Source organism: Falco peregrinus, chromosome 18 (genome assembly GCF_023634155.1).
Source record: "Falco peregrinus isolate bFalPer1 chromosome 18, bFalPer1.pri, whole genome shotgun sequence".
NCBI classification, from domain to species: Eukaryota; Metazoa; Chordata; class Aves; order Falconiformes; family Falconidae; genus Falco; species Falco peregrinus.
In genome coordinates this window covers 3,528,119-3,546,466 of record NC_073738.1, presented here as the reverse complement: position 1 = coordinate 3,546,466, position 18,348 = coordinate 3,528,119, and the positions used below count along the sequence as shown (strand labels likewise).

At 59.2% G+C, this 18,348-nt stretch overlaps 2 protein-coding genes across 3 annotated transcripts; one reads left to right on the top strand and one right to left on the bottom strand.

Moving 5' to 3' along the window:
- Nucleotides 1-2,679, bottom strand: LOC114012588 (receptor activity-modifying protein 1-like). Of its 2 annotated transcripts, none has more exons than XM_055789981.1 (5): nucleotides 1,845-2,679; nucleotides 1,335-1,373; nucleotides 1,134-1,160; nucleotides 677-818; nucleotides 1-577 (listed from the first exon to the last, which is right to left on the bottom strand). In XM_055789981.1, the coding sequence occupies exons 1-5, from the start codon at nucleotides 1,924-1,926 to the stop codon at nucleotides 238-240; spliced, it is 630 nt and encodes a 209-aa protein (XP_055645956.1). In that variant the 5' UTR covers nucleotides 1,927-2,679; the 3' UTR covers nucleotides 1-237. The 2 variants fall into 2 exon arrangements, with proteins under 2 accessions (XP_055645956.1, XP_055645955.1); XM_055789980.1 differs by having other exon boundaries at nucleotides 1-483.
- A 135-nt stretch (nucleotides 2,680-2,814) lies between these two features.
- On the top strand, nucleotides 2,815-18,218 carry EZH1 (enhancer of zeste 1 polycomb repressive complex 2 subunit). Its single transcript, XM_055790001.1, has 20 exons — nucleotides 2,815-2,897; nucleotides 3,566-3,686; nucleotides 4,267-4,395; nucleotides 4,696-4,815; nucleotides 5,847-5,967; nucleotides 6,595-6,768; nucleotides 7,682-7,784; nucleotides 8,059-8,222; nucleotides 9,073-9,164; nucleotides 9,920-10,100; nucleotides 10,918-11,114; nucleotides 11,522-11,613; nucleotides 12,167-12,207; nucleotides 12,691-12,816; nucleotides 13,873-14,051; nucleotides 14,703-14,798; nucleotides 15,138-15,219; nucleotides 15,361-15,441; nucleotides 15,845-15,929; nucleotides 16,048-18,218. The coding sequence occupies exons 1-20, from the start codon at nucleotides 2,887-2,889 to the stop codon at nucleotides 16,106-16,108; spliced, it is 2,256 nt and encodes a 751-aa protein (XP_055645976.1). The 5' UTR covers nucleotides 2,815-2,886; the 3' UTR covers nucleotides 16,109-18,218.
- Nucleotides 18,219-18,348: the final 130 nt, after the last annotated feature.

Below are 18,348 nucleotides of genomic sequence, written 5' to 3'. Positions count from 1 at the left end.
CCCAGCGTTCCCTGCCAGCCCCCACCCCAGGGTGCTGAGGAAGGGGCTCAGCCCACACAGGGTCAGGACACAGCGCCCCAGACCCTCCTCCTGACACTGCCCCCCTACCCAGGGCAGATACAGGCACCCAGAGCCCCAGGTCCAGCCGTCCCTTGTGCCACGGGACCCACTCCAGCCCCAGGGACACCCAGACCCCCGTCCCAGCTCTGCCTTGCCCCCTCACCCTCAGCCCACTCATTAGTTCCCAGGGCTGGGAGGGAAGGGGGCTGTTGCCAGCCTCTCGCGGGCATGGGGGCAGGCAGGGGCTGGGCAGCTGCCCGCCGGGGTTTGAGCCCCTCTCCGGGCTCTGCTGAGTGTGAGGGCTGCTGCAAGGGGCACGAGGCAGCTGAGCCCCACGGCCACAGCCACAGCCATGCCAGGGGGCAGCGCGCCCAGCCGGGGGGACCCAGCCCCCGTGCAGTTGGTGAAGTACTCAGCGTGGACCTGCAGGAAGAAGGTGTCAAGGACAGTGTTGGGCCAGGGGCAGGAGAGCAGCTGGGCCAGCAGCTGGGTGCAGCTGGAGAGCTCGCTGTAGGTGCTGTGGAGGGGGCAGTGTGAGGCCAGCCTGCCGGGACAGGGACACATCCACCGCAGTGGCCCCATGGCAGCCCCGCCACCGCGGCTGACGCCGACCCACCTGCTGATCTGGTCCCAGCGGCAGCGGCTGCCCTCAGGGATGGCCATGAGGGTGGCGTGGAAGGGGGCCCAGCAGTAGAGGGAGATCCAGTCCTGGTAGGTGTCCTGGCAGCCAGCCGCCCCCCCAAGCACCTCCAGCAGCCCTGCACAGCACCGGCCAGACCCTGGGATGCCGCCCTGCCCCCAGCTCTCCCATCAAGCCCGATTTTGGGGGGGCTGTTTGGGGTCACGCCTGGGAAACACTCCCAGTTTAGCCCACCATGGGGGTCCCATGCGGGAGTCCACCCTGTGGCCCTGGGGGTCCCACGCTGGGGCTCCCTGCAGTTGTGGGGGCCCCATGGACTCAGCCAAGCTGGGACCGGGGCTCTCGTGAGCCCAGCACAGGTTGCATGGGGCCCACGAGGTCTGTGGGCGGATGGGGAGGACAGCCAGGGTCGCAGGAGGGCAGCTCTACTCACCGTCCTCGTCCAGGTACAGGTAGTGACCTGGAAGGACAGATGGTGCTGTCAGCACCGGCAGGACCCAGGGGACCAGGTGAGTGGGGCCCTGTCCCCCAGGGGGGCAGACACCCCCTCTGCCAGCAGTAGAGCCCGCGGCCGTGGCAGTGCCCCAGCAGCCGGGGCCAGAGCCGTGCTGGGCCGATGGCACCAGGGTCTTACCTTCATCCTCGAGGTCCCCGTACTCGGCATCCCCGTGCCCTGCAGCAATGAGACACAGGGTGCCAGGGCTGCACAGCCAGGCACAGCCCACTGCCCAGCTGGCTTTGGGGCATGAGCTGGGGTGGTCCCAGCACACCGGAGACCCCTCCTCCTCCTCCCAGGCCAAGCAGAGGTGACTGGGCCAAAAGGAGGGAAGGGGAGCCAGGGCTCCTGGCTCTGCATTGGCCTTTGCCACCGGGGCAGGGCAGTTTCTGAGCAAACACCAACCCGTGGGCAGGGAAGCACTCAGCAAACCCTGCCCAGAGCATCCTCTGACGATGGGGGGGCCAGGGGAGCTGCCACCCAGCACGGATGAGGTGGGATGGGGTGGGGTAGAAATGAGCAGGGACCCGGTGGGGACTCGGTGCCCAACCAGACCCTGTGGCCGACACCCTGAGTGCCTCTGCGCAGCCCCTCCTGTTGCCCCCCCCCCCCCGCCCTGCAGCAGCTCCCACCCCGGGCTGCCCTTACCCCGCTGGAGCAGAGGCAGGAGCAGGGGAAGGAGCAGGGGAAGGAGCCGGCAGCGGAGCAGCCGCATCCCGGGGAGCATCATCCCATGCCGGGACCGCTGCAGCCGGGCTGGGGCTACGCCCGCGGATTTATCCCGATCCCCGGCCCGGCTCCGAGCCAATGCCCGGGAAGGTCGGGAGGACACCGGGCTCCCCCCGCCCCCGCCTGACTCAGCGAAGCTCCGACGGCATCAGATGCGGGCCCGGGCGGGCTGCGGGCACCGGCCAGCCCCCGCTCCCCCCGCGTAGGGGCCACCTCCCCAGCGCTGAGAAGCGGCTCCCCGGAGCCTGGAGCGCCCGGAGCCGCGGAGTCAGCGCCCTGGGGCAGCCCCCAGCCCCCGTCCGACGGGACCGGGGGGGAAAGACGGGGCCCTGGTCCCGCTCCCCGCCGCCGGGGCCCCCGGGGCAGGAAAGCCGCCGCCAACAGCCGCTTCCTGCCCGGCGCCGCCGCAGGAAGCCCGGGGCCCGCCCGGCCCCGCCAGCACCCCGCCGCGATACGGCACTCGCTTTCCCCGTTACACCGGGCCCGTCGCTGCCTGCTCCGCGGCCCCGGTGGCGGGGATGGGGAGGGGGGACAGAAGGTCAACCGGCATCCCCCTCGTCCCATGGGACCGAGCAGTAGGGTCGGGTCATGGGCGAGCCCACGGCACCGAGCTGGTACCGGGGCGGGCTGGGCACCGGGCTCGGAGCCACCGGGTCGATCCGTTCCCACATCCGGGGGCAGGGGATTCTCCGGGCTGAAACAAGCCCGCGGGGCTTCACCCGGTTTCTGCCGCTATGGACCTGCGCCCCGCCCCGCCGGGGGAGCCCCGGTCGGTCCCGCGCCGACCGACCGGGGCTCCCCCGGCGGGGCGGGGCGCGGCGCGGCTTGGGGCGATGGGGCGTGGTCTGGGGAGAGGAGGCGTGGCTTTATGTGAGGAGGCGTGGCTTGAGGCAGGGCGGGGCTGTCCCGGGGCGTGGCGCATGCGCAGTCGCGCAGGGGAGCGCGGCCTCCCCCTGGCGCGATGGCCGAGGAGTGAGTGCGGGCGGGGAGGGGCCGGGCCGGGCCGACGGCGCGGGGGGGACCGGGGGTCTGGGGAGCCCCGCGGTACCGCCTGGGGATGGGGGTGGCGAGGCCGGGCCCTGCTGCCCCGCTCCTGCGGCGCCGGCCGGCCTTGGCCCGCTGCAGTGCGTGTTACCCCTGAGCCCCCCCGTCGGTGCTGCGGCTCCCGGGGCGGGGTGGGGCGGCTGGGAGCCCCCCGGTGCTGTCGCCGGGCCGGGCCTTGTGGCTTCCTGGGGGGGGGGGGGAGCAGGGACAGAGCCAAGCCGGGGGTGCACCGCTGCCCAACCCTCCCCCCCCCCCCCCCCCCCACGGCCTGCAGTCCCCAGTGGTGCATCCCGGGGGGGGGGGCTCCCCCCAGCGAACATCCCCTGGGCCCGATCCGGGGCAGGCGGGAGGTTCTGCCTGCGGTGGGGTCCCGGTCACTGGCTTCACTCCTGCTGCATCCCACCTCCACCAGCCCTCCAGCCTTTCCAGCTGTGGGGGGTCTGTAAGTAGAGGGCTAGTGTGGATTTGCATGTTTTTTTCCTAGTTAAAGTCTATGATGCATTTAAAATCCACAAGGATTTATTTTCTCTAATAGTGCCTGTTTACAGGATTAAGCTCTCCATCGTTTGCTAGTTATGCTTTCTGTACTTTTACAGAAAAATGGAAATCGCCGCTCCTCCGACATCAAAGTGTATTATATACTGGAAAAGAAAAGTCAAGTCTGAATATATGCGTCTTCGGCAGCTCAAGAGGTTTCAGGCAAACATGGGAGCCAAGGTAAAGGCAGAGGTAGCCCCGGCTGACGGGTATTTCCTAAATACTTTGCTTTAGCTTATGGTATTTGAGCAGCTCTTGGAGGGGTGCTTCATCCTGAGAGCTGATCAGCTCAGCTGGAGTTGCAAGCTGGGTAAGTTGGAAGAGATACCGCTGCTCCTCATCCTCCGTGATTAGCCCTGAGCTGTGCCATCAGCATCTGTTGTACGCAGAAGTCGGTCAGCTAACGACTACCAGCGGACTCATTTTTACTTGTTCTTTAAAGTATTTCCCTGCTTGAACCTGAGTCGGTGGGTTTTGGCTGACTTAGTCCGGCGCTCCTCTCCTTGGCAGGCAGGATTTTAGAAGAGGTTGGCTGGGATCATCAGGAGTTATCAAAAGCTACGGGCTGTTGGGTAGATTTTGTAGATTTGCTAGTCTTGTACCGATGCTGAGTTTAATTGGGATTCCTTCTAATCAGTATCATCAGTTTGAACTGCTCTGCCTTGCATACGTGTTGGTACTTGAAGGAAAATCTCAGGAGGGGTTTTACTGTTCTTGGTGTGACTTCTTAAATTGCGAGTGCTGCTCTCTCTCGCTGCAGTCTCTGTTTGTGGCCAACTTCGCGAAGGTTCATGAAAAGACTCAAATTCTGAATGAAGACTGGAAGAAGCTTCGGGTCCAGCCCGTGCAATTGATGAAGCCGGTCAGCGGGCATCCGTTCCTAAAACAGGTGTGGAGCAGGAAAGGGACACAGCAGCAGAAAGTATGGACTCCAGAACCAGGGCTTCGCACGGAGTTGTGAGGATACGGGGTTGTTTTTCATGTGTGCTGTCCTGTGTCAGTGTCAGGCCGTGCCTTGCGCTCTTCTGGGATGCAGAAATGGGCAAAAAAAGGCAACCCAAAGGGTTTTCCTGTGAGGGAGTCCCCAAGAGTGAATGTGGGGTTTCCGTGTGTTTGTCCTGAAGTGTGATTTTTGCCCTCTGCCTGCAACTGCTTCCCAGTTTCCTCACTGCCCTTCTCTGTATTCCAGTGTACAGTTGAGAGCATTTTCCCGGGATTTCCAAGCCAGACGCTGTACATGAGGACCCTGAACACGGTGGCGCTGGTGCCCATTATGTACTCCTGGTCCCCGCTCCAGCAGAATTTCATGGTATGTAGGGAGGTGCTGGGGTGCAAGGTCTCGGTGCGGTTGGGGTGTAATTATTGCTTGGTTGTGGGGTGATGATGCTTTTTTCAGCTCACTTGTTTCAAACGATGTCTGCTCGAGAGGTGATGGAAAATACTGGTTTAGTTGCTTGTTTTGTTGAATCCCACAAAACAGCCTTGAATCCGCGTTGTCTTACCCAGGTAGTCTCTCCTTTACACCTGACTCCTTGATAGGGTCACCGTTATTCCATAGGATTTAAGGGGTAAATATATTTTGGGGGTGTTTTGTTTTCTTCTTAAGATTGTTCTTCCCTTTTAAATGAAGAGTTTTATTTCTTAGCTAGATCCTTTCCTTTGTGACTGGATTACCCTGCTGGTCTCATCATAAAGATGCTACCGAGGATTAGTTCTTTGGTTGCTACCAGTAAGGGGGGTGATTTAAATGCAGATTTTGATGTGGCATAGTTGGGATTATTTGTTAAACAAGCAGGTGGTGCGTGGCTAGCCTGGCTCTTTGCCTGGTGTGGGGTGTGGATGTGTTCCTGGCGGGCTCTCTGAAGCCTCCTGTGGCGCTGGAGGACGGTGGTGCCACGGCAATGAAGGCCCAGTGTCCTTGCTCCTGTGGTTAACGTGACAGTGCTCCTCAGCTTTGGCTTTGGCCCTCCATGGAGCAAGTTACTGGTTTGCCTTTCGCTGTTCCAGTTCTACTCTGCCTTGAATGCAATCCCTCTGACACTTTTTGGCTGTTTATTATTCTTGGCAACATGTGTGTTTCTGAGTTTCTGTAAGCCTTGGAGGCACTGCTCTTCTTTTTCAAAGCAAATTGCACTTTCAGGGGTCAGAGTTATGCTTCTGGTGTGGGATAACAGTGAAATGTCAGTGATGAGACATGTGAAACCGGAGCTGGGGAGGCCGAACCTTTGCTTTGTCCAGTGCTGTCTGCAGGTCTGAACGGACAGGAGCAGCCTCGGGTGCACAGCCTGGCTGGAGACCAGTAAGCACTGGTTTTCTGAACTGCATCTGGTCTCTTTTCAGGTGGAGGATGAAACTGTTCTGTGTAATATCCCTTACATGGGAGATGAGGTGAAGGAAGAAGATGAAACTTTCATTGAAGAACTCATTAATAACTATGATGGGAAGGTTCATGGAGAGGAAGGTAATCTAGGAGCAGTCAGCACTGTCCATTCAGACTCTTGTAAACAACATATCAAAGTAGTTAAGATGTCAAAAGGTGGCAGCAGTAACCAGCTTTTCTGTGGAGCATTTAGGGCAGAAAAACAGGAACACGCCTGCGGGTCTGGTTTGCAAGGACTCGGTCCTGCTTTTTGATACCCCGCTCCGTTCTAGGCCCGAGGTGCTCTGGAGCTGATGCTTTTGCTCACGGGGGTTCACAGGTGTGCTCTGGGATGCTGAAAAATGTGCTAGCGGTTAGGAGGAGCTCAGCAAACTCATTCCACTTGTAACCTTAGCCAAGACTTTAATCAGCCTTTTTAGAAATTAAAAAAGCCAGTATGATTCCCTACAGTGCTGCCTGCCCCATCATAAAACTCTGCCTGGAGGGAGGAAGGCAGAGGAAAGCTCTCTGGTGTGGCCTGCCCTCTGATTGCTAAAAATGATACTACTCCTGTGGCTCTCTAGCATTAAAATCCCACCTATCCCTGCAAAATTAAGAGGAAGGTTCTGGTTGCTAATGGTGTTGTGGGGCTGGCTTGTGATTTACCACCATGAGGAGTGTGGAAGATGATGGCGCCTGCGCAAACCGACTGACATCTCTGTGTTTTAGAAATGATTTCAGGGTCAGTCCTCATCAGTGACGCTGTGTTCCTGGAGCTAGTGAACGCCCTGAATCAGTACTCGGATGAGGAGGAGGAAGGACACAACGATTCTGAGGTTAAACAGGAGGATGGGAAAGAGGAGCTGCCGGTCACAAGGAAAAGAAAGCGAATTGCAGTGGAAGGTGGGTCTGACCACAGAAATTGGGGTTATGTTGGTCATGTTTCCATCCTGCCCTGCCTGAGTAGCTGGCTGCTGCTCTCCTGACGTCACTGGTGGTTATTAACATGTTGCTAAGGGTAGCGACCAGCTTGGCAAGTTCTGGCGTGGTGGTAGTCAAAAGCAGAAGGGAAATCATTTGTTCTCACTGTCCCCTGTGGACAGGGTGAGAAGTCGCCAGCTTAAAGTGTGGTGAGGAAGAATTTAGATGAGTCATCTGGAAAAACATTTCATGGTAAGATTAGTAAAGCAGCAGGGTATTATCTGAGGAGGCTGTGGGATCTCTGCTGATGGAGGTTTTAAAGTGCAAGCACCTGTCAGTGAGTTTGGAGGTAGATCTGATTCTGCTGTAGGCCAGGGAGGTGGGGACCTTCTCAAAGCCTTTCCAGACCTGTTTTCCACATACTAGTGCTCCTCTTCCCTCCTTTGTGCCACCTGGAGGTCTTACTGCATAGGGAAAGCTCTGGTTTGTGGGATTTTCATGTGTCCTGGGTGACCTTAGGAATGCTGACTGGTAGTTTCATCTTTGTCTTTGGTTTGTAACGATGCGGGTATAGCACAAATACCAGGAGCTTTCGCAGATGTAGAAAAGCATTGTCTGCAAATCCTGTCTTGGTAGAGATAAAGAGGAATACTCTTAAGAAGTCGTTAGCACTTCCATCAATACCTTACACTACTCTGAAAGCAGCAGTGTGCACTGCATCTGGAAGTGGCTTAGCCTGCTTGCAGGACAAGAGGTTTATCTGTTGTGTATGGGATTATGTTTCTGCCTCTTAAAATACAGTCCTGAATACCTACTGGAATCGCTCGCTGTGGAGGAAGGAAAGACACGTTCACACCCAGCTTAACTGAGGAATTGTCTGTCTTCTTTTTCTTAGGTAACAAGAAGTGTTCAAAGAAGCGGTTTCCAAATGACATGATATTTACTGCTATTTCTTCTATGTTTCCTGAATACGGCTTCCCAGACGATATGAAAGAGAGGTAGAAGATCTCTACTTAAGTTGTCTGTTACCTTTCTTAGCAAGAGTCGAAATCTGTATTTCAGAAAAAACAGCACTGTGCTCTGACCAGAAAGTAGAGCTCGGCTGGCCGCAGGCACCGCGAGCAGAGCGGTTTCGGAGCATTAGAAACTTGAGTTTTCAGCCTCAAGGCAGCTGGGTCAGAGTCCTGCTGGCCCAGTTAGTACCGTAGTCGTGTAAAACGCCCCGGATTAGGAAAGCGTGCCCATCTGTGGGTGTCTCTGTTTGTCGAATAGGTACCGGGAGCTCACGGAAGTGTCGGACCCGAACGTGCTGCCGCCGCAGTGCACTCCCAACATAGACGGGCCGTGCGCGAAGTCGGTCCAGCGGGAGCAGTCCCTGCACTCCTTCCACACCCTCTTCTGCCGCCGCTGCTTCAAATACGACTGTTTTCTGCATCGTAAGTGCAGTCTCGGCCGGACGCTTCCCTAGAGCCCTTTTCTCCTCATTTTTCCTCAGTGCTTCATACCTCTGTACGCCTTGCTTAGTGTCTGTGCTGCAGTCTTTAGAGGGTGGTGCCTCCCCGGAGTTTGCAGTGGAGCCTTAGGAGCTGACAGGTGCCCAGAAGCCTTTTATAAAGACGGCTCCACTCATTTCCTCAAACGGATGGTAAAGTGACCTGCGTGGCCGTCCCCTCTTTCTCACCATTGTTCAGCACGCCGCGTTCGAGCCTCCTGGCAGTTTGTGCCAGAAATACCACCACGACTAGACTTTACTCTTGCTTTGCAGAAGCTCGTCAGGGAAAGGCATGAATGTTTCACTTCCAAAGTCTGGACATGCCCCTGTGTTTTGTTGCCTCACTGGAACTTACAGCTTCATCTTAGTCATGTTCCTGCGGTTTGTCCTGCCAAAGCCTATTGGATACTGATTAGCTGTTGGACCTGCTGTTTCCCAGGTCTAAGGGCTTCTTTGGAAAGTCACAGGACTCCTTCCAGTGAATTATTTATTAAAAGATATAATGTTGAGATCATGTGGTCTTTTTGTTTCAGTCTGAAAGCAGATCTTTTTCCTATGGCCTCTCCTTCCCAAGTGTTCCCCCACTGCTGCCGAGTCCCCGTCGTGGGTTGGAGCAGGGCTGGCCAGGAGGTCCCGCCGCCTCGTTCCCTGCTGCCGGGAGAGCTGCTCGGGTGCTCTTGCTGACTGCGCCAGGCTCCCACTTACCTTCGCTGAGCTCGTGCTGCCCTGTCCCTTGCAGCGTTGGGGGAGACTCTTGGAGGATGCAATAGTAAAGATAACTATTATTTTTTCAGCTTTTCATGCTACTCCTAATGTGTACAAACGAAAGAATAGAGAGACCAAGATCGAGCCAGATCCTTGCGGAGCAGACTGTTTCCTCTGGCTGGTATGTTTCTGCGTTGCTGCTTTTGAAACCACGAGAGAAGTGGCCTGGCCAACCCTGCTCTGCAGAACTCTGTGGGTCCTTTTCGCAGCTTTAATGATTTTTCAGAATTAGTTCTAATCCTCATTGGATTCAGGGACGTATGAATCCAAATGCAGACCTTACCAGATGCATATTTTAGCAAATCTGCAATGAAGACCGATTTCATAGCTGGCAGATGGGAAACTGTGGTGACAGATGATTTCTCTGGACTCAGTGCTGCGTTTGAAAGATGAAGCCCAGGTTAAAAATGCCGAGGAAGGAGTCTAGCCTATGTGGGGAAGGCTCAAACTACTTTGAAAATGATCTTTCAGAAATGCAGCCTAGCTGTGTTACCGGGGATCGGAGCTGGTGGCAGGGAGATGGGTGCGCTCGGTGGTGTCGGAGCTGGTCAGCAGGCTGGGACATGGCGTGTCCTGGGGAGCTGCAGGGCTGGAGCAGAGGGAGAGGCCAGGAGAGCGTCATTGTCAGGGCAGGAGGCAAGGGAGCGGACTGGAGGACCAGGGAGCCTCTTCCCACCAGGCAGCGATGCTGAAGGAAGCAAAGCAGGAATGTGCAGTGCTGGCAGGGCCTTGGCAGGTGCCAAAGGGGTAGTGTCTGGTGGGTCTTCCACCTTCTCTTGGTGGTGGCAGGGCAGGGCTTGTCCCAGGGCCTGTGGAAAAGCCTTTCTGTGTTCCCTGGTCATCTGCCACCCGCCTTGTCTTCTGCTCTGCTTGCAGGAAGGAGCCAAGGAGTTTGCTGCGCTGCACAACCCCAGGTCCAAGTGCTCGGGCCGGCGCCGCCGGAGGCACCACGTGGTGGGTGCTTCCTGCTCAAACAACCCGGCTTCCACCGTCGCCGAGACGAGGGAGGGTGACAGCGACCGAGACACGGGCAACGAGTGGGCCTCTAGCTCCTCGGGTACGATGCCAGCCCCGAGACACCCCGCGCCCCTCTGGCAGTAAGGACAGGCAGCGCCTTGCAGCTGGGGCTCTCCCTGCCTTGCCTCTGCGTCCTGCACCGGGCTGTGCCGTTCGGGGTTGGCAAACGCAGTCGGTGTCTCCAGCTGGGCTTAAGGAAACATGAGGGACACCTGCCCTCGCTGCTGCGGGATTCACTGTCCTCTCCCAGGAAGGAGGAACGTTTTCAGGCAAAGCAAGAGCTTTGCTGGGCCCTGCAAAGCCAAGAGCCCTCAGCTCTGAGCGCCTGGCTGTGCGTGAGGGACGTGTCCCAGCCCACGCGCTGTCCCTGCTGTGGCATGGAGCAGTGGCGGGGGAGCTGCCGGGGCAGGGGGCTGGTCTGTGAACCTGCCAGGGGTGAGCGCTTCCTCGGGGCTGCAGGCGAGCACAGGGAGCCAGGGGAGGTGGTGCTGGCCGTGGCAGAATGAGCTCCCAGGGGGCGGAGGGCTCCCGTGTGTCCGGGTCCCATCTCGGGTGGGAGCGGAGAGAGCGGCTTCCTCGTCCTCGGGCCGCTCTGGTGCTGCTGCCGGGCTTGGAGGCCTCTGTCCTGGGCCAACCCTGGTAGGGGAAGGTGGCATGGTGGCTCTGGTGCTTCCAGGGGGCCAGCACCACTATCCCAGCCAGCGCTGGGCTGCCCAACCGGAGGCAGGAGCGCGGTGGGGAGGCTGGAGCAAGACCGGGTGTCGGGCACTGCTGGGGGACCGCTGCCCTCCAAGCTGTGATGGCAAGGGCGTGTGCTGCCATGCTGTGTTTGGCCTAACGTCTGCCTTCCCTGCCAGAGGCAAACTCCCGCTGCCAGACCCCCACCAAGCAGAAGCTGAGCCCAGCCTCCTCCCAGCTGTTCGCGGTGGAGACGCCGCAGGAGCCCGTCGAGTGGACGGGAGCCGAGGAATCGCTCTTCCGTGTCTTCCACGGGACCTACTTCAACAACTTCTGCTCAATTGCCAGGCTGCTGGGGACAAAGACATGCAAGCAGGTGGGTGCCCAGCAGCAGGAGAGGGGCCCTGGCCGCTGCTCCCCTGTTGTTTTTTTTTCTCTGCCACAAATCCCTTCCAGGAGTATGTTGCGTTAACACACTGTGGAGGTATTCAGTGTTGTTATTTTGCAGCAGAATGAGCCCTGTGCGTGCCCGGTGCTGGTAGCTCCCTCCAGAGTGCCTTGTCTGAGGGTGGGCGTGCTTGGCAGGGTGGGCACTCTTCTGTCCCAGGCAGGAGAAGCAATGACACCAGTGGTCAGTGAAACTGGGGGCAGAACTGCAAGCTCGCTGGCATCGGGACTGGGAGCTCCCCTGTGTGTGCTTGCTGGCACTCTCTTTATGCTTTAGAACAAAACAACTTGAGTACACTGAACTTTATTCTTCTTTTTGCTTCTGTTCTTTGGTAGGTCTTTCAGTTTGCAGTGAAAGAGTCGCTTATAACAAAACTGCCAACAAACGAATTAATGAATCCATCCCAGAAGAAGAAAAGGAAGCACAGGCAAGTGTTGGACAAGCTTGTTTTGTTCTTAAAATGCAACCAGATCCACTGCTTTTTGTGCCAGCGCATTCCTGGTAATCCCCATCTGGCTCCCATCTGCGCACACATCCCGCTGTCGCACAGGGCTGCTGGTGCTGCTGGCCAGTGCTGGCCCCTGGCCAGTCTCCCTGGTGCTGCTGCCCCGGCCATGAGGCTCTGCGGCCCCGTGCTCAGCCCCGGAGGGCAGGGCAGGATGGTGCCCGCCTGCAGTGCCGCACCGCTGTGGGAGGGCCGGTACTGCTGCCCTCAGAGCAGCCTTGGCCTCAGCTCCCTGACTTACAACCTCCTTTATGTGCGCTGATCCCAGCGTGGCCGGTGTGACTCTGGCTGTAGCGTTTGCCTTAATTTCTGCTGTAGCTGCATCGTTCTTACGGTCTTTATGGCTGGCTGGGGGTTATTAATGCACGCAGCCGCCCGAGAGCCTCGCTGGAGTCGCCTGTCTGCTGCTGCCGCGCTGACCGGCGGTGCTGAGCAGGTCACGCGTCCCCTCAGACCCCCTGTGCTTCTCTTGCAGGCTGTGGGCTGCGCACTGCAGGAAGATTCAGCTGAAGAAAGGTAGCGTGTGCTGTGGCTGCGTGGCGCGAGGTTGCGTGGCCGCTCGCCCACGGGGTCAGGTGCTCCGGCTCCAACTTGTGCAGCGGGACGGCCGCATCCTGCTCCCCAGCCCGGTGGCACAGAGGGGGAGCAGGTCCCCCCACCCCGGGCTCCTTGGGGTGCCGCGGGCTGGCCCCGCTGTGGCTGTGCCGTGGGAATCGCTGCCGTGCCAGTGCACGCTCTGGGGCTGTATGTGCAGCCAGGGGAGGCGAGGTTTGGTGGGCAGCCCCGCGGTAAAAGGGGCTGTTGGGGCAGAGCAGGGGTGCGCCATGTGCCGGTGATCACAGCCCTGGGTCTGCGGGAGCTGGGTGCTGCTGGGCTCCCTGTCCTCTGCGGGGAAACGGGGAGCTTGCACCTCCCGTGCTCCAAAGCCCTGAGTGTGCTGCTGTTAAACGCTTCTGCAACGTGCAGCTTCTAATCCGGGCGTTTCTTCTCTTGTTCTAGATAATTCACCTACCCAGGTGTACAACTACCAGCCCTGCGACCACCCCGAGCATCCCTGTGACAGCTCCTGCCCTTGCATCATGACTCAGAATTTCTGTGAGAAGTTCTGCCAGTGCAACCCTGACTGTAAGGAGAAACCTAGGCCTGTCGGGCAGGAAAGGAGCCAGCTCTCCTGACACAGACCAGAGGGAGGGTGCAGAGCTGGGACTTGCTGGAGAGGCTTGTTTTATTCCTGCACTCGGTGCTCTATCCATCTGCAGCAGTTGGATGAGCAGTCTGCTAAAGTCCAAAGGGAAACTGTTCCATGCTGCCCCGTGACTCTCAGCAGCTGAGATATGTGTTCCTGCGAGAACGCTCAGCCACGTGTCTGTATCCAGCACCCGCAACCCGTGGGTGATGCTGCTGGTTCCCTGAGAGCAGGATGTGTGGCCAGGAGTTAGGGTGGGAGCTGGGTTACTGCTCTGCCACCGTTATTTTTTTCCCTCTGGGCTTCTGTTCCCAGCTCTGCAATGGAGACAACCACACTTGCCCACACCGGTGGGGCTCCTGAGGGTGGATTTATTAAGGGTTGTGACACAACTTGGGGCTAGAAGGACAACAGGGTGACAGGGAGCCAACTCGGGCTCCAAATTCTCTGTACCAATCTGTGACATTTATATTATCCAATATATTGGATATTATTGGATATCCAGTACCCAATACATGTAGTTTATTTTCAAACTGCACATAATTAGTCCCGAGAGGCAGAGCAGCAGCTCCAGCTGTGCAGATGGGAAGGACCCTGTGTGTGGTCTGTGCTCTGCGAGGTGTGAGCGGTGCTCAAATCTCCCCTGCACTCGGAGCGTTGCTGTGATTTACTTCCAGCTCCTGGGTGCCCAGGCTGCTTTGTGTTCCCCTTGTCTTGTGTCCTAGTGACTCGGGGGGGTGGGGGGCGCAGGAAGGCGGACTGGGGGCTGCTGTCTCTGCAGTCCAGAGCAGCGTGGATGTAGAGTTCTTTATTAGCACAAAGATTCCTTCCTTATGTTAGCAGGGTGGCCCTTGGTCACGGGCAGGCTTAGTTCTGTGCCTGCCAGGGTGAGACCTGGCTCGGGAGGGGCTTCTGTGGGGCAGGGACGCTGCGTGGCCCCCCCCTTGTTGGCTGAAAAACCTCAGGGTGCCAACCCACGGGCTGTGTTGCTGCAGGTCAGAACCGCTTCCCAGGCTGCCGCTGTAAAACCCAGTGCAACACCAAGCAGTGCCCGTGCTACCTGGCTGTGCGGGAGTGCGATCCGGACCTCTGCCTGACCTGCGGGGCTTCGGAGCACTGGGACTGCAAGGTGGTCTCCTGCAAGAACTGCAGCATCCAGCGAGGTCTCAAAAAGGTACCGACAGCAGCGTGGCTCTGGCACGCTGGCAGGGAGCTGCCGCAGCGTAGAGCCGGTAAACGGAGCCCGCGGTGCCTCCGTAGGAGCGGGTGTGCGAGCCGCCTGCGGCTGCCTGAGCAAGGAGGTCTGGAAGAGAAGCTGCTCTGCCCCAGCCTTCTTTAGCGTTTAATCTGGAGTATGGGTTATGGATGTGACAGTCGGGAGATGGGAGTTGCCTGAGGAAGGATGAGAGTAAGGGAGCGTAAAAAGTGACTCCAGGGACAGGTTTAGTTTTGAATTCTGCTGGTCAGGTCAAGGGATTGGATGTAAAAAAAGACAAAAATTCAGAGAAAGATGCAAAATTAGTGGGTGTTAAGTGATGTGCAGCTGCAGCCTAATGGTGCTATGACATGTGGGTCTCTAGGGAGCCGTGTGTCACCTTAAGCCAGGGGATGCTGGATAGGCACTGGCTCCCCTTTGCTCCTTGACCTTGTGGTGTTGGGACTTGGAGCGTGGCAGCCAGCACAAGGCAACTCTTCCTGGGCACTGCCCTCACCCCGGCATGTGCAACTGTGCTGGGAGGGCAACTGGGCTGCACGGGGTGCGATCTGTGTGCTGGGAGGTAGCAGGCCTGCCAGCCGTAACCGTTTCCTTTTCACTTGGCTCCAGCACTTGTTGCTGGCACCGTCGGATGTCGCCGGCTGGGGGACTTTCATCAAGGAATCTGTGCAGAAGAATGAGTTCATCTCCGAGTACTGCGGCGAGGTCAGTGCTGTGCGCTCGGGAGGCTGCGGCCGGTGGAAGTGCCTCCTCCAGCCGCTGGCGTGGCGGGGACGGCGTACCCACCCGGGCTCGGCCGTGGGCTCGCTGACCAGGCTGAGCGATTGACTCTGTGGGGACCCATCTCAGCACCTCTAAGCTCTCCCCTGTGGAGGAGCGTGTTGTGGACATGCTGCTCCCTGGGAGCCCAGCTCGTGTCTCTGCTCCCTCCCTGGGAGCCCTGGCGAGCTCCTGCCCGGTGGGGTGGGAGGGCAGGGGGGTGTTCCCGGGAGGTGGGCGAGCGCTGCGGTGCCGAGTCTCTTTCATGGTATTCTCCTTCTCCAGCTTATTTCACAGGACGAGGCTGACCGGCGAGGGAAGGTCTACGACAAGTACATGTCCAGCTTCCTCTTCAACCTCAACAACGGTAACTCACCGGGGGAGGCTTGGGCTCCCTGGCCAGGGGCTGGTGGCCGGGTGGGCAGTCTCAGCCCATTTGTTGCCCGAGCGGCAGGCCTGTCTCTACACTACAGTTTTCTTCTGTTTTGTTTTATTTTTTCTTTAACAGATTTTGTTGTTGATGCCACCCGCAAAGGAAATAAAATCCGCTTTGCCAATCACTCGGTGAACCCCAATTGCTATGCCAAAGGTGAGATATCCCTGCCCAGTCAGAGCTCGGTGTGGGGTTGGCGCCTGGGGGTCCTGCTCAGCTCTGGGATTGCAGCGGATTCTTGGGGGTCCCACGTCACCCTGAGCTTGTGAGAGCAGCAGAACCTCAAAGACTTGGACAAAGTCTCCTCCTCTCCGCAGCAAATCACATTCCTGGTGGCGAGGGCCCCCGGTCGCTCTGCGGTGGCCCTGGCCTCACAAGGAGAGGTGGCTGCTAGAGCGCAGCGGGGAGCTCCCGGGGGAGCACCCTGTCCCTGCTAGGCAGGAGCTCGGGTGCCGTGGCCCCAGGGTGCTGGCAGGCGGCCAGGCAGGGCAGAAGTGCTGCGAGACCTCCCGGCCTGAGCTGGAGCTGCACCTCTCTGATGTCATCTCTCTGGTTGCAGTTGTGATGGTGAACGGAGACCACCGGATAGGGATCTTTGCCAAGAGAGCCATCCAGGCGGGAGAGGAGCTCTTCTTTGATTACAGGTACCTTGGGGAGCCGCTGGCTGGGGACTGGGGCGCAGGGCTGACCCCGCTGTCTGTGTGCACGTTTGCGAGGAGCGCAGGAGGTCAGCGCAGCGGCGGTGACTTTCCTATCTTGTAGGTACAGCCAGGCAGACGCCCTGAAGTATGTCGGCATAGAGAGGGAGACGGATATCATCTAGGCTCTGTGCGGGGCGGTCCCCAGCACACCTCGCTGCTGCACCTTGTAAGCAATGCCATGTTTGCTTCACGCTGACATGACTGCTGCTGCTCCCGTTGCTGTGTGTGTCACAAGTGCTACTTGCCATCCAGACGCCCAGAGAGAGACTCAAGGCAGGAGTGTGAGCGGCTGGTGCCGGGGGTGGCAGCTTTGCCAGCCCTGGGCTGGGGCAGGCTCCGGAGCCTCGCTCTGCAGGCGGCCTCCCGGGCTGGAGGGAGCCCGTGGACCGAGGCACCGGGGCCTCGAAGACAAGCTGTGGTGCAGGAGGAGGGACAGCTGCAAATCCTCAGTCTCTTTCTATTTTCTGCTGGCTGCTGGAAGAACAGGAGTGAGTGAGGTACTGCCTGCACCGAGAGCCGGGGCGCAGCTGAGGGGCTGGTGCTCCCCTCCAGCCCTGTCCCCTGCGATGGGCTCCGCTCTTGGGTGTCACCTCTTGCTGCCTGTTTTGTCCCGTTGACGAGGACAGCGACAGGGTTGGAAGCCATAGAGACGTGGCTGCAGCAGTCCCTGGGCCCCAGGCTGCTGTCACTGGGGCTCAGTTTCCCTCTGCCCCAGCTGGCTGGGGGACAGAGACCGCCTGGCCACGGGTGGGGTGGCATGATGCCTGGGGACGGGGAGAGCAGCACTATGTGAACCGTCACTTTGGGCAGGGGTGCCACTGGGCTGGTTAGAGACAATGTCACAGGGGTGCTGCTGCAAGAGGAGTCCGGAGGCGGCAGGAGCCCGTGAGCCTGAGGAAGCCCTTCCAGCCTGCGGCGTTTTCTCGTGGCTGTGGGGTGGCTGGCTGGCTTGTAGCTTTCCCCAGCTGCTCTGCTGCGTGGCCCTTCTGGGGCTGGCGTGGGGACGCTTCTGCTGGGCAGCTTTGGGGCTGCGGCAGGGATGGTCCCGCAGGCCGGCTGGGGCTGCACCCGGAGCAGGAGATGGGCAGGTGGTTCCTGACTACAAGATACCGGAGCTGGTTCCTCCACCCTCCTCTGTCAGGACGGTCCCTGTCAGAGCGGCGTGGGCTCTGTGGGAGCTGCTGGGGCCTTCAGGAGCCAGCAAAGTGGGTCAGGAGCCTTTCGTTGCACAGGACTTGAATGTTGCTGAGCTGAGGTTTGCAGAGACCTGCTGCTGCCTGCAGCAACCCAGGGATGGCTCCTCAGAGACCTGCCATGGGGTTTCTGACCCTGGCCCTGGGGATAAAGGGGATATGTTCTCTGGCAGGGTGAGGTTTGGCCTTAGCACCCCATGCAAAAAGAGAAAGAAAAAAAAGCACTTTAGTCCTTCTCAGCCGGCAGCTGGGCGCCGTGTACCGCTCGGGGGCTGGAGGGCCCACAGGTGTCCCAAGCTGGCTGGTGTCCCTCAGCAGCACCTTTGCAGGGATGCTGCTCCGGGCCTAGGATGAAGCAGGCTGGGGGGGGCTCCTCCCTGAACAGGGCCTGGGGTGACCCCCAAAGGATGGGGCTGTCCAGCCGCCTGCCCAGCCTGATGCTGGGGGCCAGCGCTGGGCTCCCAGGATGGCACGAGGAGCCCAGTGGAGCCCCGACGTGGCACCAAGGGTGCCAGAACCACTCTCCCCATTTTGTGGGGCTGTGGGGGAGGATGGTGGGCACTGGCTGGGGCACCGCACAGGGGTGAGCAGTGCTGGGGCCCTTGCCCTGCTCCTCTGTGGTGCCGTGGGGCTCCCAAGGTGCAGCCCCGTCCTAGCCCTGTGGTCCACAAACGCAGAGGGGTGCTGGGTCTGCCCCAGGAGCCGAGCCCTCCCTGGCACAGCCCTGTGCCGTGACTTTTCCAGCCTCCCCGCCTGCTGGTGAGGCTGTCCCGTCCTTCCTGCTGTCGGTGATGCCCTCCTGAGGCTGGGAGGGGGTTGGGTCTGTCTGGAGCAGTGCTTGTACCCCAGCACCTGCCTGAGCCCCGTTCCCCGTCTGCTCGGCTCGCCCTGACCTTGCTCTCAGCTCAGCATCCTCTACCACTTTGGCCATATCTGCACTACGCCAGGCTTGTGTCTGTGGTTTGTTGATGGTGAATAATAATGCACTTTAAAAATAACGTGGCTTGTAGCCTTTGTCATAATAAAGTGGTAGCAAACATCCTGCGGTTTGCTGGCCTCTGTTACCCCAGGGAGCAGCTGGCAGCGGCACATCCCCTGCCTGTCCTGCCTGCTGTCCCCTACGCGGTGGTCGGGGCTCCTGAGCCACCGGCTGCCCAAATCCCCACCAG